Source organism: Pleurodeles waltl, chromosome 10 (genome assembly GCF_031143425.1).
Source record: "Pleurodeles waltl isolate 20211129_DDA chromosome 10, aPleWal1.hap1.20221129, whole genome shotgun sequence".
Classification (NCBI taxonomy): Eukaryota; Metazoa; Chordata; class Amphibia; order Caudata; family Salamandridae; genus Pleurodeles; species Pleurodeles waltl.
The window spans coordinates 77741880-77768673 of NC_090449.1; the positions used below are offsets into that span (position 1 = coordinate 77741880).

Here is a 26794-nt window from a genome sequence, read left to right on the forward strand (position 1 = left end):
TTGCCATCCCCGACGGCTACAAGATCGCCCGGAAAGACCGCGCCAACCAAATCGGGGGAGGAATCGCCATCATCTACAAAAACTCCATCAACATCACGACCACCACCGAAGACACCCCCCTCGCAGCCGAACACATGCACTTCCAGATCCACACCGACCCCAGGACCACCCTCTGAGGTACTCTCGTCTACAGGCCCCCTGGCCCACGCACCCTTTTCAGCGAATCCATCACTGACTTCATCACCCCGCACGCCCTAGCCTCACTAGACTACATCCTCCTCGGGGACCTGAACTTCCACCTGGAGAAGAACAACGACACCAACACCGCCACCCTGTTCGACAACCTCGCCAACATCGGACTCAAGCAACTGGTGAACACCCTCACCCACTCCGATGGCCACACGCTCAACCCCATCTTTTCCGCCAGCAACCACATATCCTTCAGCCACTCCTCCGAGCTACTCTGGACCGACCACGGATGCGTCCACTTCACCTTCAAACGTGAGACCCACCACCTCCGCACACAACAAATCCCCCGCAGACCCTGGAACAAAATCTCCACAGATCAGCTACTCGCAACTCTAAACCACAACCAACCAGCCATCACCACCGACGCCAACAACGCAGCCCTCAGCCTCACACAGTGGATCACCAACTGTGCAGACGACCTTGCCCCTCTCAGGAGCCACCCAAGAGAGACCAACATCAGGAAACCCCCGTGGTTCACTGAAGCCCTCAAGGAATCCAAGAAAGCCTGCCGTACCCTCAAAAAAACCTGGCGCAAAGAACATACCGCAGAAAACATGTCAGCCCTCAAGATCGCCACCCGCGAACACCACCAGCTGACCTGCTCCACCAAAAAGGCATCTTTCAAAGAGAGACTTGACAACAACACCCACAACAGCAAGGAACTCTTCAACATTGTCAAAGAGCTCTCCAACCCCAACGCCAGCTCCAAAACCATCACGCCCTCACAAGAACTCTGCAACTCCCTCGCTACTTTCTTCCATCGAAAGATCACTGACCTGCACGACAGCTTCGGACCCCAAACCCCGCCACCCACCACTGGACCAACAGCCCCAGCCACCACCCTCAACGCCTGGACCCCCGTCAGCACCGAAGAGACCAGAATCACCATGAACACCATCCACTCCGGCTCCCCATCGGACCCATGCCCCCATCACATCTTCAACAAAGCCGACGCCATCATCGCCCCCTTTCTACAAAGCATCATCAACAGCTCGTTCGCATCTGCCACCTTCCCCGAGAGCTGGAAACACACGGAAGTCAACGCTCTCTTGAAAAAACCCACGGCTGACCCCAACGACCTGAAGAACTTCCGCCCCATCTCTCTTCTCCCCTTCCCGGCCAAGGTCATCGAGAAAGCCGTCAACAAGCAACTGACCAACTTCCTTGAAGACAACAACCTGCTCGACCCCTCCCAATCAGGCTTTCGTACCAACCACAGCACGGAAACCGCCCTCATCGCAGTCACCGACGACATCAGAACCCTGATGGACAACGGAGAAACTACCACCCTCATCCTCCTGGACCTCTCGGCTGCCTTCGACACCGTATGCCATCGCACCCTAATAACCCGCCTCCGCTGGAATCCAAGGAAAGGCCCTAGACTGGATCATCTTGTTCCTCTCTGACCGAACCCAAAGAGTCTACCTCCCGCCCTTCCGCTCAGAACCCACCAAGATCATCTGCGGCGTTCCACAAGGCTCTTCGCTCAGCCCTACCCTCTTCAATATCTGCATGAGCCCCCTCGCGAACATCGCTCGCAAACACAACATCAACATCATCTCCTAAGCCGACGACACACAGCTGATACTCTCCCTCACCAAAGACCCAGCCACCGCCAAAGCCAACCTACATGATGGAATGAAAGACATCACAGAATGGATGAAGCTCAGCTGCCTGAAGCTGAACTCTGACAAGACGGAGGTCCTCATCCTCGGGCACTCCCCGTTCGCCTAGAATGATTCATGGTGGCCCACGGCACTGGGCACCGCACCAACCCCATCAGACCACGCTCGCAACCTCGGATTCATCCTGGACCCCCTCCTCACAATGACCAAGCAAGTCAACGCCATCTCGTCCGCCTGCTTCTACACCCTTCGCATGTTCCGAAAGATCTTCCGCTGGATCCCCACCAATAGTAGAAAAACTGTTACCCACGCCCTCGTCACAAGCCACCTGGATTACGAAAACACCCTGTACGCAGGAACCACCACCAAGCTACAGAATCGTCTCCAGCGAATACAGAACGCCTCCGCACGCCTCATCCTGGACATACTGCGCCACAGCCACATATCCGCCCACCTGAAGCACCTGCATTGGCTGCCCGTCAACAAAAGGATCACCTTCAGGCTCCTCACCCACGCTCACAAAGCCCTCCACAATAAGGGCCCCGAATACCTCAACAGACGCCTCTCGTTCTACACGCCCACCCGCCAGCTCCGCTCAGCCAGCCTCGCTCTCGCCACCGTCCCTCGCATCCGCAGAACCACCACTGGAGGCAAATCCTTCTCCTACCTGGCGGCCAAGACATGGAACTCCCTCCCCGTTCACCTTAGAACTACCCAGGACCACCTTGCCTTCAGGAGACGCCTCTAGACTTGGCTCTTTGAGCTGCAGTACCCCCCCCACCCCCCCAGCGCCTTGAGACCTCACGGGTGATTAGCGCGCTCTATAAATGCTTGATTGATTGATTGATTGGGGTTACACATTAAACCATCCACCTCCGACTACAACTAATGTTGGAGTTTGGAATCCGGTAAACCATGCATGGGCGATTACATTTGGTGAGCTGCAAGGATAGCACAGTGACTTCAACACAAACTCCAAGGCCCATATTCATACTTTTTTAGCGTCGCATTTGCGCCGCTTTTTGATGCAAAAATGGCGCAAACTTACAAAATACAATTGTATTTTGCAAGTTTGCGCTGTTTTTGCGTCAAAAAATGAAGCAAACGCGGCGCTAAAAAACTATAAATATGGGCCAAAGTATCTGAGTATACCTTTCTAACAGACAATGCAAATCCTGTCACCAATGTTTTCAACTTTCATCCTTCTGAGGGCAATAATAGAGGTATCAAGGGGACGAGATCGATAAGGACATCACCTATTATTTATCAACTACCAGTGATTTCATTTGTGATGTGCTACAGAATAATAACTTGCGACCTATATAACACTATATAGCACCCTTCCAAACTTTCTAAGATGAGTGCTCAGACTATAGTATTACGCAAGTAAAGAGAGTCTAAATGAAAATGGTCAGTGTGGTTTTTAACTTGTCTTTATGGTCATTGACTTCCATGGCTAGCAGTTATTTTATTCGGGACTAAGTGGAGTAAGAAAGATGAATTATTTTTCCCTAGGGGATTTGATGGGTGAAGCAGTTCAGCTGGTAGGAGTCTAGTCTCGATCTGCCATTTGGTACATCAGGACTTGGATTTGGAAAAAGGGTGAGATAAACCAGTGCTGGGAAACCCGTTTCATTTTTGGTTGATGTTAATGCTGAGGATGCAATTGGTTGGGATGAAGCTGGGGAAGATGTTCCAGATCTCTAATGGTAGCATTGGTTAGTTTGGATAGGGAGGGTATGCAAAGACTTCACTTGATTCTTTGTGGACAGAGGAGTGGTGTAACACCATTAGGTGAAAGAGGCTCCACAGATCCGAAAGATAAAGAAGGACCTGTAGATCTGGAAGCTTTGACAGGTAGAAAAAATAAGGATTGTTGAGAGAGGAAGGTTAGTAGGCCATCGATTTAATAGTCTCCTAGCCAACGCTGGTACAGGGTCTTTAGTCTCCAAAGAGTGGCTATTTAAGGGGGAGTGTTAGGGACTATCAATTTAATGTCATAGCTTGCCAGTCATGGGAGTTTTGTAAGTCAACACTCCAGCTCTTTAGCAATGTTTGTAGACTTTGGGCCTCATTACGAGTCTGGCAGTCAACAGTCAAGCAGACTCGCTGTGGCGGTCATGTCCGCCTCCGGTTTGGCAGTCCGACCGCCAAATTAAGAGATTGGAAGTTGGACTGCCAAACTACTGCCGTCTTTGCCGAGAACAATGTTCCCAATGGGCTGATGGCAGTGCAGGTTGGAATCAGCCAGGGCGGTGTGGAACTCAGCGCTACCCTGCTGATTACAACCTGGTTCTCCGCCAGCTATTTCATGCTGGTTTTACCGCCATGAAAAGGCTGGTGGAGAACAGGTGCAGGGGGCCAAAGGGGGGCTCCTGCACGGCCTATGCCATGGCATGGGCAGTGCAGGGGCCCCCCTTCCCAGCACCAATGTAATGGGCACTGTCTGCTGAGCAGACAGTGTGCATTACGAGGGTGCTGGTGCTCCCTGTGGGTGGCAGCCTTGCCGCCGGCTCAATTACGAGCCGGGGACAATGCTGCCGCAAGTTTCCAGCTGGGCTGACAGGCAGTCTAGCTGGTAAGTCGTGATGGGGCCAGCGGGGAGGTCACCAGTAAGGCGGCAACTTCCCCATTGGAAGTTCAGCGGACAGGTCTTCCCTTTCACCGACCTCGAAATCGGCCCCTATATGTACCTCTGTGGTTGATGGCGGCAACTTTTGTGGGAGCATTTTTCAGGAATATTAGACAATTGTGTCAAAGGTAACTGAAGAAAAATATATGCAATTTCAACTAATTGCAAAATTACACACTGTGCCCAGTTATGCCAATGAAATTATAACCCTTCAAAACCCTACCTCTCAGGATTAGAAGTAACTTTCTTTACCACAAGCCTAAACTTTACATTTCACCTTGGAATTTGTCTTGTGCCCCATGGTTGCCATGATTTATATTAGAGTATGAATAGGTGGTCAAATATTTTCAATACTATCTGTCAGGTTTTAAATCACAAGGGAAGGGACACAGGAAGGCGTCTCTTCCCGCACATAAACAATCTACAATGGTGATTTGGCACTTCTATGTGTGCTGCAAAATGCAGCACACATAGAAGTAGCAAATCATCATTATTGAATGATTGTTTGTGTGGAGGAAGGAACACCCTCCTGTACATAAACAATCATTCATGGTGTTTTGCTTTCTCTGTGTATGCTGCATAATGCAGCACACATAGAAAAAGCAAAAATGAAGAGAAATAAAATAATTTATCCTGGTTGCGTCATGCTCACGCCACCCCTTGGGTGGCATTAGTTTTTGGCGCTGCCACAGATTCACAAATTCTTGTAAATGTGGGGCAGCGCCAAAAGCAAAGGGTGTTGCGGTGGAATGCCCACAGCAACATCTGTTGCATGCCCCTCTGCAGCAGAAAACTGCGTCGGGGGCCCATGTTTACAAGGTGGTGTTAAGCTACAAAAAGTGGCTGAGCGCTGCCTTGTGAATGTGGCACAGTGGACAGTGCCACCGAGCGTCACAAAAAGTGACTCTCCGGTGGCGCTAGGGTCATGTAAATATGCCCCTATGTTTATTTTGTAGATGCCTGTGAACTCCTCTCGACTCAGTCATGCCATGAACTCACTTCTGTGGTGACCGGGTCAGTTCCCATGAGATACAAGTAAGTATAGCAAGCATTGGCAAAGCCAATAAGTAAATGTTCTTTGTAAAGCATTTTTACAAAAAAAAAAAATAGAAATGGAAAACATTTCAAAATACTGGAGGACAAACAAACACACCTCTTATGTTATATTGAAAGTGAACATTTAATTCATATTTTCAGTCCTTTTAAACGCCATATTTTATTTTAAAATTTCACTCAGGAAACACTGAACAAAATGTTAAAAAGCTTATTGCTTGAGATCCAAATTTAAGATACAAGCCTAGCAGCAGGCACATAAAAGAGAATAACAACTGCCTGGGGATGTGTCAGAATTGAAAGGAAAATGCTTGCCATTTACTTTCGACGTGACACATACCAGGAACAAATAATCCAGGCGTTTTGTGCTCTGCTGCATCCCGTGGAGCAGCTTTATGTGACAAGTGTCCTGTCAGTCTATGTATAACCTCTTCTTCAAAGGCAGACTGAGTGCAGCAGCCGGCCCCTCCCCCAGCGCCATGCATGATGCCTTTGTGTTCAAGGGTCTGGACTCTCATATAAAATATCGAAAGCAGCAGAGAGAAGAAAACCATGATAATGTCTGCTCTCTAGACAAACCTGAAACGAATATACCTGTAGCTGTGCAACTACGAATGAGCTGTGAGGGGTGGGGAGAAATACAAAGGGGCATATTTACAAGACCCTAGCGCCAGTTTTCTGAACCTAAGGTGGCGTTAAGGAGGAATTTCTCCTGCATCACAGTTCCAAAGTGATGCAATGCTTGCATTGCGCCACTTTGCAAAACCTTGCACCACATAATGCCTGCGTCAGGCATAATGTATGCAAGAAGGGGAGCGTTCCGACGCAGGTAGGGCTGAAAAATGGCGCAGTGAAATTGACTTTTTACTGTGCCATTTTGCCACCATTTTTAACGCCTGCTCAGAGCATGCGTTAAAATGTCACATCCATTTTAATCAATGGGCCTCCCTGTGTTTTTCTGCACTAGAGTCAACATTTTTCACAGTAGTGCAGCAAAGCGCCAGAATAGCATCAAAAATGTTGATGCTGTTGTCCTAACAACCGCCATGGTGCGCTGTAATATGGTGCAACCATGGTGTCACTAGGTGGGGCAGAGGTGATGCATGAAAAGTGGTGCATCCAGACCTATTGACGTCGATTGGCAATTCACTTCCCTGGTATTTTGTGATTTGTTATTACACAAATAGTGTATAATATTATTCACTTTTGGTGTAATAAAAAATGGAGTACAATTTGATGGAATATGACCCTATCTGGCAGCTATGGTAGTAAAAAATACTTTCGAATGTATGAGGTATGAGTGATTGCGGGTGAGAGTGTTTATGTGAACGAGAGTGTATGAATGTGTATGCAGGGCGGCTCCTCCATAGGGGCGGAGGAGCGTCGCCACCGCACCAGCAGTGGCAGCTGCAGCTGCAAAACCTTTCAAAGAAAAGGATAATAAACATAATTTATTATCCTTTTCTTTGAAAGGGGTGGGGCCACGGGGGTGACGGGTACTGCGCTTGTATGTTTGGCTGGCCGTCTCGGGCGGCCAAACACACATGCGCACAGGGCTCTCTCCAGCCCAGCAACACAGTTGTTGGCCTGGAGAAAGCCTGCACAAGCTCCCAGTTTGCCTGGGAGCGCCCAGCCAGGGCACTCCCAACCAATCCTGACGCTGCTTTAAGCAGCATCAGGATTGGCCGCAGGGCAGGCTGGGAGCCTGTGTCTGCAGCATCCGGATGAAGGAGAGGAGAGGAGCGGTGCGGTGCAGGAGCAGAGGTAAGTTTTGTTCTTTATTTTATTTTGTTATTAATTCCCCCCATCCCCCTCGCTTGCTGCCCCACCCCCAGGATTCCCCGCGAGCCGTAACTGTGTGTATGTGTAAGCATGTGCGTGTCTCAGTAAGGGTCAAATGGCATGTGATGTCACCTCCGCTACCCCAGGCATTTTGGTGAATTGACGCTCATGGTTGATGTTGCAAAATCTCCCATCGCAGGGAGTCACAGAATGACCTGTCTAATTTATAATAATGAGGAAGGTCTTTATTTGCGACCCACTGTGATTCACTACAAATACACCGTTTCTAGGCCTACAAGAGACAGAAGGCCAGCATCCCTGTGCCTTCAGTCCCAAACGGGAAACTTTACTTTTTTAAATAAAGCCCATGTTCCTTAAAGGCACCAGAGCTGATTTGGGGAGTGCGGTGGGTCTCAGGCACTTGCCCCCGGAACCACTACCTGCCCCAAAGGGTCGATCTAGTGTCAACATACCCTGTTGTGATTTAGGTGCCACCTTCATTGAGGTATCAATAACTAATCATTTGTTTGCGACCCCTATTAGGATGGAGCGCTGTTTCCTAAATGTGATTAGGAATGGATTGCAAAATCCATTTTGCTAGTTCAAAAAGCTTTTAGTTCATTAAACATCACACTTTTGCAGTTGTAAAAACCATGTAATTTTGCAAATTGCTGAGTTTGTGAAAGTAAAAGGGTTTACCTCATCCGGCTCTCAGTGGGGGCAAGGTACTAGAGAGTAGGGGTCGTGTAAAATATCTGTAGCTCCTAGAGGGATGCGTGCTAGAGGGGAGAGGTAAAACAGCCGTAACTTCTGGAGAGGAGAGAGTGGCTCAGCATCTCTCTGTGCCACGTACCAGCTGCCAGTCTCCTGATGTGTCTGAGACACATTGACGCTTCAGTCATGAAGCGCGTGGGAGTGTGTGGTGACGTAACGCTGTGGGATGCAGAGGTGGGAAGAGACATCTTCGCCTAATTTATGGGATGATTTAAAACTGAGCTCTGTACCTAATGATCCAGCACTCGGCGGAGCACTCTTCAATCTGTCACCTCTACATCAGCCCCGAGGCAGCTAAGATGAGATGCGCGCCACGCAAACAGGCGCATCAAGACATGATGGGCCAGATTTTTCAAACTTTCATGCAGGCCAACGCGCCAAGACATCTTGAGTGAAAAAGGGAGGGCAAGAATGCATCATTTCTGTCAAGCTATGGTGCATTTCTGTCCTCTGCCTGCGTTTGTGCAAAATTAGCAGCTTAGGCCCATATTTATACTTTTTAGCACCACATTTGCGTAATTTTTTGATGCAAAAGTGGCGCAAATTTGCAAAATATAATTGTATTTTGCAAGTTTGCGCTGCTTTTGCGTCAAAAAATGATGCAAATGTGGCGCAAAAAAAGTATAAATATGGGCCCTAGTGTCAACACAGGCATCCTTGCCGCGTGGAGCAAGGGTGCCAGCGTTACAAGCAGGATTCTTTTTGTGCAGGAAGGGAGCACACATACTCCACAAATGGAATCCCTCCGTGCTGCTGAGTAACGCAAAGCAGCGATTTACTCCAAATTTATCAAGCCATGCAGGGCCACACATGGCTTCATAAATCTCACTTATGTTTTGCATCGCCCTTGCGCCCCCATGCGTGACGAAAGGACGACGCTAAGCCTTAATAAATCTAGCCTTATATTTTAAGTATTATCTGAGGATCCCTTAAATTTTGTATATGTTGCATTACATTTCCTACTCCTTCGCACCATTGTCTTTTGTCTTCAAGACCCTCTAATTGGAGCCTCAATTCATTTCACATATGTTAGGCAACATTAAATCACAAGCCCATTTTTATTAAACAGAAAGAACATTGAAGTGCAAATTTAGGGAAAGACAAAGGGATAAAGCACGTCTTTACCACTGGACACTCTTCATGTTCAGCTCAGGCAGCCAGGAGCGAAACATGCGCGATTAGCGCATACTCCTGGCTGCCTGAGCTGAACTTTGCTGAGCTGAGGAGGTCACAGCTCCTATGGGAGTGACCTCCTCGGCTCAGCAAAGGTGGCTCGGGGCCCTCCCCCTCGGTGACGAGGGAAAGCATCACCCATTGACTCCGACCTAGGTGCTTCAGGTTTAAGCCCTGAAGCGCCCAGGGCGAGTGTCAATCAGTGACACCTCGTCACAGAGTGGGGTGGGATCAGAAGTCTCACTGACCCCATCCCACTCTGTAAGGAAGTTGGGACTGCTAAGGTCCGCCAGAGAGGGAAGGTGCAGTCCCAACCCTCCTGGGACCTCCGAGCTGAAGGTAAGTATGTGTGGGTGTTTTTTAAATGAATGTTTGGTGTGTGTGTGCATTTTTGAATGTTGATGAGTGTTGTGAATGGATGTGCGTGCATGCATGTGTGAATGAATGCGTGTGAGTGTGCTTCCCGCCTGCCCCCTCCCTCCTAAAAATACCGGCCGCCACTGACATATACACATATATTATACACTAAGGGCCAGATGTAGCAAGCAGTTTTGCCCATTCTGTGTCTATGGGAAAATGTGTTCGTACATATGGCCCTAAGTGCTCCAGCTGCGTCTGTGGAAGCAATTTGGACCAATTTGTCCAGCCTATTTGCAATTAACTTTGACTTTAGTGGACAGGCAGAAAGAAGAATGGACTGCTTATTTGCCGAACAGCCGAAGCTTAAATGAGGCTTAAGTAATGCCTCACCAATTACAAGGGGATGTTTGCATACATGGCGGTTTAAATGCATTGAATGGAAGGAATGGACCAGAGATCCAAGTCCTCTGGGGTGCTGGGGGTCTCAATACCGGATACCATGAGCACCCTTCGTAATAAAGACTTTAGTTTGATCATAATTTTGGAAAATCTCACAGGTATCCAAGAAATCAATCAAAGTAATGATATATTTGGCTAACCTGACAGACTGCAGCAATTTGGGGTTGCTTTTCCTGCAGAAAATGAGGCAGAAGAGATTTAGATTTTTAGAGATTCAAGAGAAACTTGTCATTACATAGAATGATAGAAAGAACACGTGGCCATATAATAGGGCTGTAAAAAAATGAGGCTCCATCGATTTCATTGGAAACGAGTTGTGGCAGTGCAAAGTGTTGCACTGTTGTGCCAGATATTTTAGATGCGTAAAACCACCCTATTACCATGATTCCATCTTCCCAGAGAAAATCTTATACATTAAAAAAACTTCCAACTCCTCAGTGAGACTTAGTGCATCTAATCAATTCATCCCAATCGCAGCAGGAAGGAGTTTTCCTCAATTGTTGAAAAATGGGTCAAATAACCATCAGTTAAAAATCAGATTCACTATCAAACTATTGATCTAGAGGTATTATCCCTTGGCTAGCTAAATTTATCAAAAAATGTATTGGAACACAACTATCTTCTCAGATCATCAAAAATGATATTTTTGGCTGTATCAATTTGTGTACTGCACAGAGTACCGCACTGAAATGACAACGTTAGCAACACTTGAAAATATCCATATCATCACATCATTTTGGGCAACAGAAGCACCTGTCTACTTATTCTCCTCCACCTTTTAACAAGGCCTTTGACACGATTGACCACCAAATATTTATTGAGATCCTTGAGACCCGCATGTGCTTCTGAGGATAAGTACTCAAATGGTTCACTTCCTTCCTCATGAATTACAAACAGATAGCAAGACTTGCCGCACCCTCAACCCCTTTCTTACTTTTTAACCTGTACATTGAGCCCCTGAAAGACCCATAAAGCACACAGGTGTCAAGATCCACTAATATTCTGATACCATTCATCTAAAACTGAAACTAATTCTCTTAGTGACATCTTCATTCTGAAAGACAGCTTATCAAAGATGCAAGACTGGATGGCCACACCTCAAATCTAATTCAGACAAAACTGAATTAATCCTCATGTACGAACAACACCACCTCAAATTCAACTTTGAGTAGTTCAAGGATCTTGAGGCCTCCAGCTTCTAACATGTCTTACAAATGATGTAAATTTATAGGTGTTTTGGATTGAACATTCCTGGTTTTTGACATCACCATCACTAAATCTGCTAATTACCTGTCTAGTCATCCAGTCCATGGTTAGCTTTCTCATTGACTTATGCAAAGCAACTTTCATCAGAGTTCCTTCACTCTGTGTCCATTCTAATCTCCACCACAAATAATTCAACCACATCACCACAATACTAAAACATCTACATTGGCTCCTCTGAAGCCAATTCTCCAAATTACCTACACTCTGCAATATAAATATCTGTAGGCATGAAGCATCTTAGAAGTAGAGATCTTTTCAGACTTCATCATCTCTTCCTTTGCCGTCCTCTCGTCTTCACCCCTCCTTCATCCACCTTTTTTGCTCTTCTTCATCCATCCTTCACCCATCCACCTCTCTTCTCCTATCTTGCCCTCTCTTCTGCTACCACCCCTGCTCTCATACCACTTCCCCTCACCTCCCCTTCACTACTTCTCCAATGATCCATCACTTCTATTGCCTCTCCCGCACTCCACTCTTCACTTCACCAAAATCTCTCTCTGACCTCACCCTCCTGTTTTTTTCTACTTAATCTCCTCCACCTCTCCAGTTTTACTACCATCACTATCCCTCCCATCTGACTGACTACCTTCATCGCTGTCGCCCTACCACTTCTCTTATCCCCCTCCTGCTCTCCTGTTTCCTCCTTTAATCTACCTACAATCTCCCAGCTTTTCATACCACTTTTTCTTCCACCATCACCTCCTCAGTGCTCCCAGTTGATAGTTTTCTCTACTTACTACTCTTAATCTGGTTCTTGTTCTTCCAAAGTTTAATGTATAATGTAAAACAAGGCTCAATCTCTGCTTTTCTGTTGCATTGTAAAGGATGCTGACGCCCCAGTAGAGGGGTGCTATAGAAAAATGCCAACTAAATAAATAAATAAATTAAATCTTCATCCATGAGAAGCAGACAGTACCTGGATTGCATTGGTGTTGATTTTTGGAGATAGGATTTAATGTTGTTATCTTTATTACTAAAATCCTTTATGCTTGTAGTGACATTTATTTGCTGTCTTCTGACTGTTCACCTTTAGATGATAGACACAATGTGAGCATTTCACATAAAGCTAAATAAAACTTGATTCTTCTGTGTAGTTTATTACTGGCCCAGCTACAATCTGAGATGGTGCATTAGAATGAAAATGTCACTTACCCAGTGTACATCTGTTCGTGGCATCAGTCGCAGTAGATTCGCATGTTCTGCAATAGCTCGCCATCTGGTGTTGGGCCGGAGTGTTACAAGTTGTTTTTCTTCGAAGAAGTCTTTCGAGTCACGGGACCGAGTGACTCCTCCTTTTGTCTCCATTGCGCATGGGCGTCGACTCCATCCTCGATTGTTTTTCCCCGCAGAGGGTGAGGTAGGAGTTGAATTGTAGTAATAGTGCCCATGCAATGGAGTGACTAAGTATGCACTTATTTAAGGTTGAGATGATACATATATAAATAATTGAAGGTAACTTCCAAACTGCTACAGGCTCCCGGGGAGGCGGGTGGGCACATGCGAATCTACTGCGACTGATGCCACGAACAGATGTACACTGGGTAAGTGACATTTTCAGTTCGATGGCATCTGTCGCTGTAGATACGCATGTTCTGCAATAGACTAGTAAGCAGTTATTTCCCCAAAAGCGGTGGATCAGCCTGTAGGAGTGGAAGTAGTCTGAAATAATGTCCTTAATACAGCTTGACCTACTGTGGCTTGTTGTGCGGATAACACGTCTACACAGTAGTGCTTGGTGAATGTGTGAGGCGTAGACCATGTGGCTGCCTTACATATTTCTTGCATTGGGATGTTTCCTAGAAAGGCCATGGTAGCACCTTTCTTTCTGGTTGAGTGTGCCCTTGGTGTAATGGGCAGCTGTCGTTTAGCTTTAAGGTAGCAGATTTGGATGCATTTAACTATCCATCTGGCTATACCTTGTTTAGAAATTGGGTTTCCTGCATGAGGTTTTTGAAATGCAATAAAGAGTTGTTTAGTCTTTCTGATGTTCTTTGTTCTGTCAATGTAATACATTAATGCTCTTTTGACATCTAATGTATGTAGTGCCCTTTCAGCTACGGTATCTGGCTGTGGAAAGAACACCGGAAGTTCCACTGTTTGATTTAGATGGAAGGGTGAAATAACCTTTGGCAAAAATTTAGGATTGGTCCTTAGGACGACTTTATTTTTGTGTAGTTGTATAAAAGGTTCCTGTATAGTAAACGCCTGAATCTCGCTTACTCTTCTCAGGGAAGTAATGGCGATGAGAAATGCCACCTTCCAGGTTAGGAACTGTATGTCGCAGGAGTGCATGGGTTCAAAAGGTGGACCCATAAGTCTAGTTAGGACAACATTTAGGTTCCATGAAGGAACAGGTAGTGTTCTTGGTGGTATAATTCTCCTAAGGCCCTCCATGAATGCTTTAATGACTGGTATTTTATATAGGGAAGTTGAATAGGTAGTCTGCAGGTATGCAGATATTGCTGCAAGGTGAATCTTAATGGAAGAGAAAGCTAGGTTAGATTTTTGTAAGTGAAGCAAGTAACCCACTACATGTTCTGGAGTTGTGTGTAATGGTTGTATTTGATTAATATGGCAGTAGCAAACAAACCTCTTCCATTTACTTGCATAGCAGTGCCTGGTGGATGGCCTTCTTGCTTGTTTTATGACTTCCATACATTCTTGGGTAAGTTGTAAGTGCCCGAATTCTAGGATTTCAGGAGCCAGATTGCTAGATTCAGCGATGCTGGATCTGGGTGTCTGATCTTTTGGTTGTGCTGTGTCAACAGATCTGGCCTGTTGGGCAATTTGATGCAGGGTACCACTGATAGGTCTAGCAGCGTTGTGTACCAGGGTTGCCTTGCCCAAGTTGGTGCTATCAATATGAGTTTGAGTTTGCTTTGAGTGAGTTTGTTTACCAGGTAAGGAAGGAGAGGGAGAGGAGGAAAAGCGTAAGCAAATATCCCTGACCAGTTCATCCATAGGGCATTGCCTTGGGATTGTTTGTGTGGGTATCTGGATGCGAAGTTTTGGCATTTTGCGTTCTCCCTTGTCGCAAACAAGTCTATCTGAGGTGTTCCCCAGAGTTTGAAATAAGTGTTCAGTATTTGGGGGTGAATTTCCCATTCGTGGACCTGTTGGTGATCTCGAGAGAGATTGTCTGCGAGTTGATTTTGTATCCCTGGTATAAACTGTGCAATTAGGCGAATTTGGTTGTGAATTGCCCAATGCCAAATTTTTTGTGCTAACATGCTTAACTGCGTGGAGTGCGTCCCTCCCTGCTTGTTTAGATAATACATTGTTGTCATGTTGTCTGTTTTGACGAGAATGTATTTGTGAACTATTATTGGTTGGAAAGCTTTTAGTGCTTGAAAAACTGCAAGAAGTTCTAGGTGATTGATATGCAGTTTTGTTTGATGTACGTTCCATTGTCCTTGTATGCTGTGTTGATCGAGGTGTGCTCCCCACCCTGTCATGGAAGCATCTGTTGTTATTACGTATTGTGGCACTGGGTCTTGGAAAGGCCGCCCCTTGTTTAAATTTATGTTGTTCCACCACAGAAGCGAGAGGTAAGTTTGGCGGTCTATTAACACCAGATCTAGAAGGTGACCCTGTGCTTGAGACCACTGTGATGCTAGGCATTGTTGTAAGGGCCTCATGTGCAGTCTTGCGTTTGGGACAATGGCTATGCATGATGACATCATGCCTAGGAGTTGTAATACCATCTTTGCTTGTATCTTTTGTGTTGGATACATGCGTTGTATGATGGTGTTGAAATTTTGAATTCTTTGTGGACTTGGAGTGGCTACTCCTTTTGATGTGTCTATTATGGCTCCCAGGTATTGTTGTACCTTGCGTGGCCGAATCTTGGATTTTGTGAAATTGACGGTGAACCCTAGTTTGAAGAGGGTTTGTATGATATGATTTGTGTGATTTGAGCACTCTATTAACGAATGGGCCTTGATTAGCCAGTCGTCTAGATATGGGAACACATGTATTTGCTGCCTTCTGATGTGTGCAGCGACTACCGCTAGACATTTGGTAAAGACTCTTGGTGCGGTTGTTAATCCGAAAGGCAGTACCTTGAATTGGTAATGTATTCCTTTGAATACAAACCTTAGGTATTTCCTGTGCGATGGGTGAATTGGTATATGGAAATAAGCATCCTTGAGGTCTAAAGTTGCCATGTAGTCGTGCAGCTTTAGCAATGGCAATACTTCTTGTAGTGTGACCATGTGGAAGTGGTCTGATTTGATGAAAGTGTTGACTACTCTGAGGTCTAGGATTGGTCTCAGTGTTTTGTCCTTCTTTGGTATCAGAAAGTACAGTGAGTAAACTCCTGTGTTTATTTGTGTGTTTGGCACTAATTCGATTGCATTCTTTTGCAATAGTGCCTGCACTTCTATCTCTAGGAGATTGGAATGGTGTGTTGTTAAATTTTGTGCTTTTGGTGGTATGTTTGGAGGGAACTGTAGAAATTCTATGCAGTAACCATGTTGGATAATTGCTAGAACCCAAGTGTCTGTAGTGATTTTCTCCCATGCTCTGTAATAATGACCTATTCGTCCCCCCACTGGTGTTGTGTGGAGGGGGTGAGTGACATGTGAGTCACTGTTTAGTAGTAGGGGTTTTGGGGCTTTGGAATCTTCCTCTATTTCTAGGGAATTGCCCTCCTCTATATTGTCCCCGAAAACCTCCTCTATACTGTCCTTGGTAACTGGACGGTGTGGCTTGTGAGGTGCTGGCTTGTGTGCTTTGACCCCGAAACCCCCCTCGAAAGGGCGTTTTACGGAATGAGCTGTAATTCCCTCTGCTCTGCGGGGAGTAGAGTGCGCCCATGGCTTTGGCAGTGTCCGTATCTTTTTTGAGTTTCTCAATCGCTGTGTCCACTTCTGGACCGAACAGTTCTATTTCATTAAAAGGCATATTGAGAACTGCTTGTTGAATCTCTGGTTTAAATCCAGACGTTCGGAGCCATGCATGCCTTCTGATAGTTACAGATGTATTAATTGTCCGTGCAGCTGTATCTGCAGCGTCCATGGAGGAGCGGATCTGGTTGTTGGAGATGGCCTGTCCCTCCTCAACCACTTGTTTTGCCCTATTTTGGAAGTCTTTGGGCAGATGTTGAATGAGATGTTGCATCTCGTCCCAGTGGGCTCTGTCATAGCGCGCAAGTAGTGCCTGGGAGTTCGCGATGCGCCACTGGTTTGCAGCTTGTGCTGCGACTCTTTTACCAGCTGCATCAAACTTGCGGCTTTCTTTATCTGGGGGTGGTGCATCTCCAGATGTGTGAGAGTTGGCCCTTTTCCTAGCTGCTCCTACAACAACAGAGTCTGGTGGCAGCTGTGTTGTGATGAAAGCCGGGTCTGTAGGAGGCGGCTTATACTTTTTTTCCACCCTTGGTGTGATTGCCCTACTTTTGACCGGGTCCTTAAATATGTCTTTTGCGTGCCGGAGCATACCAGGGAGCATAGGCAGGCTTTGGTAGGAGCTGTGGGTGGAGGAGAGTGTGTTGAACAAGAAATCATCCTCGACCTGTTCTGAGTGGAGGCTTACGTTGTGAAATTGTGCTGCTCTAGCCACCACCTGAGAGTACGCGGTGCTGTCTTCTGGTGGAGATGGTTTTGTAGGGTATGCCTCTGGGCTGTTATCTGACACTGGGGCGTCGTATAGGTCCCATGCGTCCTGGTCTTGGTCACCCTGGCTCATGGTGGTGTGAGCTGGGGAGTGTGATGGCGTTTGTGCTGGTGAAACGTTAATCACGGGCGGAGGAGAGGGTGGTGGTGTAACTCTTTTCACCACTTTTGGTTGTGGTGTTTGTTCCGTCTGGAACTCCAACCTTCTCTTTCTCCTAATGGGGGGAAGGGTGCTTATTTTCCCTGTCCCCTGCTGAATGAAGATACGCTTTTGCGTATGGTCCGCATCAGTTGCTTGTAGCTCTTCCTCAAACCTATGCTTCTGCATTTGGGAGGTTAGCGAGTGCTCTTCTGTATAAGAGCCTGAAGGTGGGTCGCTTGCAGTTTGTTTCGGCGTCGAAACTGTGTCTGCGTGTTTTTTCGGCTCCGAGGTGACTTTTTTCCTTTTCGGGGCCGAAACCTCTCGGCGTCGATCTGTTTCGGTGCCGCTGTCTCGGCGTCGAGCCGTGTCCACACCGGCATCTCGGTGTCGAGGCTTGTCTCCAGCACTTTCTCGGTCCCGAGAAGGCTGCGTGCCGGTGTCTCGACCGGAGTCGGACGATCTCGGCACTGTTTGGGCCTTTTTCGGTGCCGACGGTCGGTCACCGATTTTATGGGTTGAGCCATGGCCTGGTGGCAGTGGCGTCCCCTGGGCCTTGTAAATGTTTCTTTGTGTGGTTTTCGACGTCTTACTCACGGTTTGTGTATTGTCGAATCCTTCGGAGTCTGAGTCTTGGATCGAGAAGGTACCTTCCTCTTCCTGTTCCTCGAACTCCCGTCGGGCTGTCGGTGCGGACGCCATTTGAAGTCTTCTGGCTCGACGGTCTCGGAGTGTTTTTCGGGACCGGAACGCACGACAGGCCTCGCAGGTGTCTTCGCTGTGCTCAGGTGACAGGCACAGGTTGCAGACCAAGTGTTGGTCTGTGTAGGGGTATTTATTGTGGCATTTGGGGCAGAAACGGAAAGGGGTCCGTTCCATCGGCGTTCCTCAGCACGCGGTCGGGCCGACCAGGCCCCGACGGAGGATCGAAAAACTACCCCGAAGGGCACCGGAGCTCTTCGATCTTCGATGCGGTGTTGAATGTAAGTACGCCGATCCCGAACGCAACAATACCGACGAAAATCTTCCGAAATTAACTATTTTTTCTGTTCCGAAACTCGGAGCGACAGGAACACGTCCGAACCCGATGGCGGAAAAAAAACAATCGAGGATGGAGTCGACGCCCATGCGCAATGGAGACAAAAGGAGGAGTCACTCGGTCCCGTGACTCGAAAGACTTCTTCGAAGAAAAACAACTTGTAACACTCCGGCCCAACACCAGATGGCGAGCTATTGCAGAACATGCGTATCTACAGCGACAGATGCCATCGAACCTACAGTTTAGAAGGACCCTGATATACAGAGTCACTGGAAATTCGCGATTCTTCAGCCTCAGCTTTTTTTTCAAAATTACGTATTTGCTGCATTTGACACAAAATCCATCACCTGCTGCATAATATGCACATTCTAACAAAAAATAAATTGTTTCTAGCTGAAACAGATCAAAAGTTACTAACAAAAATGTCAATAAAGGTTTGCACGCAGTGGAAGGCTCTTTGCAACTTTTAAGTAGTCATCTTTCGGTTGCTTTTTTCTGCATTTGTTTGTTAAAATGGCACTAAAGAGGTGAAATCTTTGCCCTGACAGTTTTACCATGAGTATAAATAACAAAATAATTAAGTAATAGTATCAAAAAATGTGTCACATTAAGCAGCAGATCTTGCCTTTTCTTACTGCATAATTTACTCAAACCTCCACCATAACTTAGTGCTCCCTCTCTGCATATTTCCAGTGGCCCTGCTGATATAGCACATTGTAGAGATGTATGGTCTGGTGGTATCATGATCACTGATCCTCCCCTCCAAACTTCAATGCACTCTTATACCACCGCTGCAGCAGTTTTGTCCTAGCTGATATTTATGCTCCATCCACAGGGACATTTCTAGCACCTGAGAAAAATGAGTGTTGCACCTGGGATGTCTGAAGAGCATCCTGCATCAGCCTGTTATAAACATACTCATGACCCTCAGCCAAAGTCTCCAGAAAGCATCTGTTAAAGGCACTGCATGAAGATTTTCAATTCAACAAGTATCGAAATTGGGGATTGTATCCATTGTAATGCAGTCCCATTGCCTGCCATGGATCTGAGCAGAACTACAGCAATAGGGTGGGAATTTTGAACCTTAAAAGGTCCAAGGAGTCAAAATGGATTCAGTTTCATGACTTGTTATGAAGTATTACTTGGTTATGCCATAGAAGTCATTAGATTCTTCTGTAATTACGTACTCTATAATGAAGAATGGTTCAGATGTGGTCAGAAATTCAGAAGCACGCCTTGACTTCTCCTAAAGGAACCGCTAAAAAGCCTTTTCGAGGCCATGGAACAGCTCCATCAGAATGTGATGTGAACAATTTCAGATCCTTGTTTTGAAGAAGACACCACACTGTTGATGCATGATGAGTAAGGTTCCAAAAACTGATTAGTCCATGACCACAGGTACCTCTGATGTGAGATTGATCAGTCAAATAATTAATTGGAATCCCATTAGTCGCAGGTGATTAGTCTTCAATGCAAAGAAATGAAGGTGTTAATTGCAGTGCTTTATAGAGGAGATAACCCTGAAGAGGGCGCAAATAGAAAAATGAGACTGACCTCCACCGCAGAAGGATCAGCAGTATGGTTCTTTGTAGAATTGATGCTTTTATAAACATAACTTTTTCCACCGCAAAGATATACCTTATACGTAATTGTTAGGAAAAATTGCCCTATGAGTGCAGTGGGTCATCTAGCATTTGGGTTGCACTTTCTTTCAGTAACTCCTGCTTCAGAGCTCTGAGTACACAGTAAGACTGGGTTCCACTCAAGGAATCCACAGCTGGAACGGTGTGACTGTGAGCAATATCATTGATATCCATGAAGAGTACTGTACTTCTCTGCGGTGTTTTCAATGATGGCACCATTAGGAACATTGCTTGTTTTGACATGACAGTATTGCTTTGTGTCATGTCTAACTATGTCCTAGAGGGGCTTGCAGTCTCCGACCGAGCTATGAACCCCAATATGCTGAATCCATAACGAAGGAAAAAAATATGACATTGTCCTGTGAGCAAGGATCTGGGCAAAATTGGATAACGGTGAATTAGGTAAAGAAAAGACTGGACAAGCCCTATGTAATCCCTTCATTGTATCCATAGTCAAAATGTCAGCGGCACCTTTCACTTATTGCAATCTTTGAGCCCAACAGTGGTTGAGGAATAACATTAAATTCTCATTTGTGTTGCATGTTGAATATACCTCAACTTTGGTCCATGTCTGTTGAATTGGGTCAGATCATGGCAGCTTGCTTACCCATGTTTCATTATTTTTAATAGTATTGGCAACAGGCCAAACTAAAGTTGTTGAAACATAGACTGCAGTGAAGTATCAGTGATAAAGGCCAGTTATATCATAATATGCTGACAAAGAACCTATGAGGTGCGTTGTATGACTTTGTATTCAGATGCTGTTGGCCAAGCTCAAGTACACTACAGTACTGGGAGTAATACGATACACTACAGCACAGGCTGTAAGAGATCTGTGTAAGGAAACCATTAGGCCTACATCTGAGAGATGAAGAGAGAGGGGCAAGGACTGTGATGGAAATTCATAGTTAAGTCAACAATTACAAAGAGCAGGCACGTCATAGAACCTGGGCAACATGGCAATACCTTATCATATCCCTTTCCCCAGCAGTATATTCATTAATTATTCAATTACCTAAGTAATATTTTCTACGTGTTTCCCATGGGTTTGTCATAGGATAATTCTCTATCTGGCATCTGGTTTGGAACCTTGACCACAACCTTTCAGGTCCTGGAGTTCCCAAGCCATGATATTTGTGATTGGCTTTTTGGAACATCTACTTTTTAAAATATTAAAGTTGTCAGCCATATGCACATACTATGCTACAGATCCTGGTATCTTTATTCCATGCTGGCCATGTTTCTCTCTTTGCCTTACCCTGTTCCTTTCTTCTCTTCATCCAGATAATCCAGTAATCTTGCCAAATGGAGTGCTTGGTGCCTTCAGTTGTTTGGCAGCATGAGAGTTGTCTGCAAGACTCTCTCATGACACTGAGGCATTTTGAGAGCAAATTATGTCACACATTTTAGACATGGAGGAGAGACCTGGGCAATACACTTTCTCGGTGACTGTGGGCTGAGAACAAAAAAATAGGACAACACAATCCAAACTAAAATATTCAATGGAAAGAGAAGAGTGAATTACCCCGATTGTCTCAATTATCCCCAAATTGTCTCACCTAAATAGATCAAAGCCAGTAGCAAATTATCAACATGGAATATAAAAAAACAATAAACCAACATAGATATTGAAGGAAGATCAGTTTTCCTTTATGCACTCTCGTCTGGTCCTAGAAAATGTCTAATACTTGCTGCATGGCTTCCCAAAATAGAAGTTGGCTCTTCAGAAATACTTGCAGAATGTCTTAGTTTGATAACAATCATATGAGAATTTTGAACAGAACCATTTATGTGTTACAATAGCATAATGTGGCTAGTTAGTGGCTAAGCATGATCTTAAGGGTGATTACATTAGATATTTTTCACGGCTTTACACGTGTTTTGGCATGCATCTGGGGAGTTGTTGGCCTGTATGGATTTAACACTACCCTGAAGCCCTACTTTTCTATTTACTGAATAATGCTGAAACAACTATTTTATGAAATGCTGACTAATGAATCCAGTACAGATTTTGAGACAGCCACCAGATCATAAAAACACATGATGGAGAAGCTGATAGATCGAATTGTTGACAAAGATAAGAAGGTTTAGAAATGTTAATTAGATCAGGTGGTTGATAAGGAAAATTTGTATGTGAAAATGTGGTTGATTCTCCATAATGTTTCCAGGTAAGCTATCATTTCCCCTCTGCTTTTTACTGTCGGGGTCGTGTGTGCACCAGTAATAATAATAATAATAATAATAATAATAGTAATAATAATTAATGATAAATTGTATATATGGGAGCAAAATTAATCACAAGTTTGTTGGTCTTGCCTTGCATCAAAATGGTTCCTTGCAGCATATGATAAGAGATTTTGGAAAGGTGGTGAGGTGGAAAGGCTAACACCACTAATTCTGAGTCTAATGCTGAAAGATGAGTGTTGCCACCCATGCCAGAAGCATCCAGGATTACACAGTTTTCATGACACCATTTACTAACAGACCCTATCCCCCATACGACTCTCTTTAGGGATTCATATAGGATCAGAGAGGCTTGAATTAGCACCGTCTCACACGTACTGTGTGCAGGGCATCTATTAGAAAAGGACAATAGTGGTCTGAGGAGGAACTCTTACATTCCATCATTGTTTTAAATGTTTGCGTTTATCGGTGGATCATGTTGATGGAAGCTCCATTATCGATCTTTCTATCAACTTACCTTGATCTTGCTCAGCTTTTTCTGAATCTTGTTGGCCACCTGGTCAGCCCAGTACTTTTCTCGTAGGAAATCCCAGAAAATGCGACCAATCAGTGCGTTGATCCAGGCCATGTAAGGATCACTGTTGACACGTGCTTCTGAAAAGGACTGCAACAAAAAGGGAGTGTGAATAATACAGACAACACAGCACAGATGGTGCATATTTAAGGCGCTCTAATGTGTACTTTATTGTGTGCCTTATGATCCCATCTAGGGTCTCTCTTATAAGGTTGGATGCCAGAATATAGAGCTAAATATCATGAAGGTAAGTATATAGTACAGATTTACTATTCTTAACTGCATGTCTACACATTTTGAAGACATATATATAATTTCAAGGAAAACCTTTGTATTAAAGTATAGGAAACCTATACTTAACTATAGATACCTCCCTTCATGATATATTTGTAGTTACTATTCTGGCTGTGATATTTTTGTAAAATGATATTTAAAACTTATTACTGTGGTTTGCAGTTCTTTTTCTACAAATGGTAAAGGGAATAACGTATGTAGGGAATAAGGCATGACGATGAAGCTATCAAGTACTCGTTGCTCTGCTCGTGGCCACGGTACAGATACTTAAGAAATTCCCAAAAAAGCACATAATGATTTACTCACATTTGAGGGAATCAATGGTTAACAATAAATGTGTTTTCCGTCTAGCACCAAGGATCCAGAACAACATCTCTGTATCCACCAGGACTGCATCAGCCCTGCTCCATTTTAGAAAAGAGTTGATGATTCACCCATTTCAAGAACACTATATAATGTGTCTCATTTAGTTTACAAAGGAGAGCGTGAGAGGCAATTGTGGTTGTTTGTACACGTATTGGTGTTCCAGCCACTACATGCCTTTTATAGATGCAAACCTGTATGTGTACTTGATACTAAACAGAGTGCCACCTCCAGGACATGATCTAGGCAAGGTTTGGTGACAGAAGGAAATACATAGACCATAATACATCAGGATGTTGGTGTGGAAACCAGATCTGGAGTGACATTTGGAGCAAGGAGTGCAGAGATGTATGCCTGAGGAGCCACTCGTACCCTACTCAAAAAAACAAACAGCATTTTCTGAACTTGCTTCCTGTGTCTGAAAGAGGTTGCAAAACAATTACTGGATTTCAACTGTGTAGTGCCTCCACATTTGAGGGCATTTACAGCACAACATGTGGTCACTAGTTGACATTTGCTTTTCAATTGGTGACCATAGGAAGAGAGCTGATATAATTTGACTTTTAGTGGCAGCATGTGAGATGACAGGTCTGTTTCAGAGGCAGCAACAATGCTGTCAATGACGTAATAATACAGCATCTAACACATTATCCTACATGTCTTTTTTGGACATGCAACTTTGGTGTTCCCTTCCTCATCCAAATTCCAAAGATGGGCAAACCTCATGGGCATGTGATAAGCAGTTCACAGACGATCTAAGGGTATTTTACTCTATAGGCTTGTTCCTCCTGAGACACTTTTAGTCATTTCAACTCATTGTGATCCTACACTAAAGCAAATACACTGCTTGGACCTCTTCCACAGTAACCTAACTCAGGTGCTTGATTGTACACTACAACTTAAAAGGCGTAGGAAACCATTAACAATAAGGGTAAAGAAGGGTAAAGAAGAACCAATGAATTTCACACAAACCATTAATGGTCAAATAAGCGGCTGATAGCAAAAGAAGGAAAGATTATGTCCCAAGCTGAAAAAAGCCATACCAATATATATATATATATATATATATATATATATATATATATATATATATATATATATATATATGTATATATATATATATAACATATCACATATGGGAGAGACCAAAAGACAATACTTATAGGATTGAAATTTATAGGTTTCGGACCTTTTTAAAGAAATTATTTCACTTTATAGCCCAATTGTAACCACAACAAGCCATCCTGATACCCTGCAGCCAATTGGCTGGATTCACAACAAAAGTAATCACACTATCAGTAATTGTAGCTGTTATAGTTTTTATGCAGTGGTATTTTAGATATGTGTTATCCCGAATGTACTATGAATCTCTGCAGACACTTGCTAAACAAATACATGTAATGTAACGTAAGATAAAGTAACATAATTTAATATAATGTAACAAATAATAGTATGACACATGACATAACAGACGCATACACACACTCATAGCGACAATTGTTGAGATATATAGAAGATACAAGCCTAATAATTGTCCGCTTATCTTCCCTGTGGTGCAGATAGATGCACAGGTTCTACTCACCTTTTTCCTGGTGGTGGGGCTGCTGCCTGCGCTGGGGCACGGGCTCGGATGGGCGCTCAGGCTCTCGGTCCGGATACAACGGGACATGTAGGCTCTATAATCCAGAAGAATCTTCTGCTTGACATTCCCAGCCAGGTCTTTTGGCTTGAACATGGATGGGATGTCCTCGGTGCTGCCCCGGCTGCTGCAGTTACTGGGAGCTGTCCTGCCACAGGGACTGGGCAGCTGGTTCCCAAACATACCTGGAAAGGTGGAAGTAAGTTTCACATTGGTGTGTTCCAATCAATCAACACAAGTTAAATGGTGGAAGAACCCTCAAATCACATCACATTTATGTTGAGCGTTTGTAAGCAGCTTGACATAGGTTTCATCTCTGTATGTATTCAGGGTGTGATACCAAAATATTGAGTTTTAAATATTCACAAAATACACATCAATTTGAGTTAATGTAGAGGATGTCAACAGCTAAATGTACCATACTGGTGGCATATATACTGTTACCTCTACCTTTGGGAAATCTACCAACATACAGTACAGCAAAAGGAAATTGAAGATTAAAACTATAGTTTGCTAGGTCTGCTCACCATGATGATACAGTGCAAGTGCATATACTGAAATCAATATACAGTATGTGCAAGTATTGGTATTTCTGTGAGAGATACATTGACATCAAACCTGTTCACACTTTTACAATCATGTCTGCAATTCATTGTTCTTGAGCACCAGTTTGCAGGAGGATGGTTATTGCTACAGATGGTGCCCAACCAGAACCAGTTGCAACATAAGGCTTCCCTAGTAATTACAAGACTATCTATTGCTTGCAAAAATGGGATGAAGGTGAAAAGGTAAATACTGAATTATTGGTGGATGCACGTGACAACTGGGGGGCTTCAGATAGGAGCCTCTATAGAGGATGAAAATAAAATCAGTAGTACAAATGCACAGAGTCCACCCTGAATGCACTGTAGCCAGATAGGGTCTGGTGGATTTCTTGAATAATTTGTTCTATTTGGGCACTTTGTTTCTGAGGAAGAGGGGGATCTTCTATGAATGATGTTGCAATTATTCTGAGTTTGGCGGGAGAAGTTCAATGCCTCCTCCTGCCAAAGTCCATGATCTGTCTCCAGACTAACCTGTTTAGAGGCAGCCACAGGTGGGGATTTGCTAAACTAATGATCAAATTCCTACCTTTACCTCTGCCTTTAGGCTGAAATTTTAGAATTGAGGAAGAGTCTTTATCAACCGATTAGGAACACTCCAGTTAGGGGAAAAGTGCAGTAAAGGGTTGCGGGTGCACACTGTTAGAACATGGCTGGTGGCAGCTTCCATTCTTTCTATTTACCATCCTCTGGAATTGCCAAGGTTTCCACTGTGATCTGACACACATGTGTAGCAGTACACTGGGGAACCTCCAGCACAATAAGGTCAGAGTGGGGGAAAAGGCTTCCCTTCGCCTTTATCTGGATCTCACGGGACAAACATGTCCATCCTCACAGTAAATTTGCACTCCTGAACTACGGCGAAACCTGGAATTCTTCCAGACCTACCATTCTCAAACACACAAGGCATGTGAGAAGCCCTAAAGATGTCCCAGTCCAGGCTGTAAGTGCAACACGGTGATTGTACTGCCTTGTGTCACAATCAACTTTCACAGAAAATATGCCATTGCTAAACAGCTGATTTTGATCCATTCTCTCAAGAACACTAGAATCTGTGTAGATACAAACATTGACTTGTCATAACTGAGCTCTCACAGGGCTTATATTAACTGTCATTCCTTCTTCCTATGAAATCCTAGCCCAATCCTCATCCGGACTGGAGGGTATTGCTCTCAATACCAGCATAAACATGACAATATATCACCTTGGATCACCTTTGTCCTAAAAGCCTGCGACATCCATGACTTTCTGAACCTTTTACTGCTAGGCATGCAAGGCAGCCTCCACCAATATGAGGCTACTGAGGTACTAGGGGTAAGATAAAGGTCA

At 44.7% G+C, this 26794-nt stretch overlaps 1 protein-coding gene across 7 annotated transcripts in view; it reads right to left on the minus strand.

Moving 5' to 3' along the window:
- Positions 1–26794, minus strand: part of LOC138261124 (testis-expressed protein 2-like) — a 344587-nt gene that overhangs the window by 174476 nt on the left and 143317 nt on the right. For all 7 annotated transcript variants that reach the window (XM_069209794.1, XM_069209792.1, XM_069209793.1 and 4 more), the window contains exons 5-6: positions 24807–25048; positions 22511–22657 (exon numbers count right to left, since the gene is read on the minus strand). In XM_069209794.1, coding sequence (XP_069065895.1) covers positions 22511–22657; positions 24807–25048 — 389 coding nt within the window. The remainder of the gene's footprint in view (positions 1–22510; positions 22658–24806; positions 25049–26794) is intronic.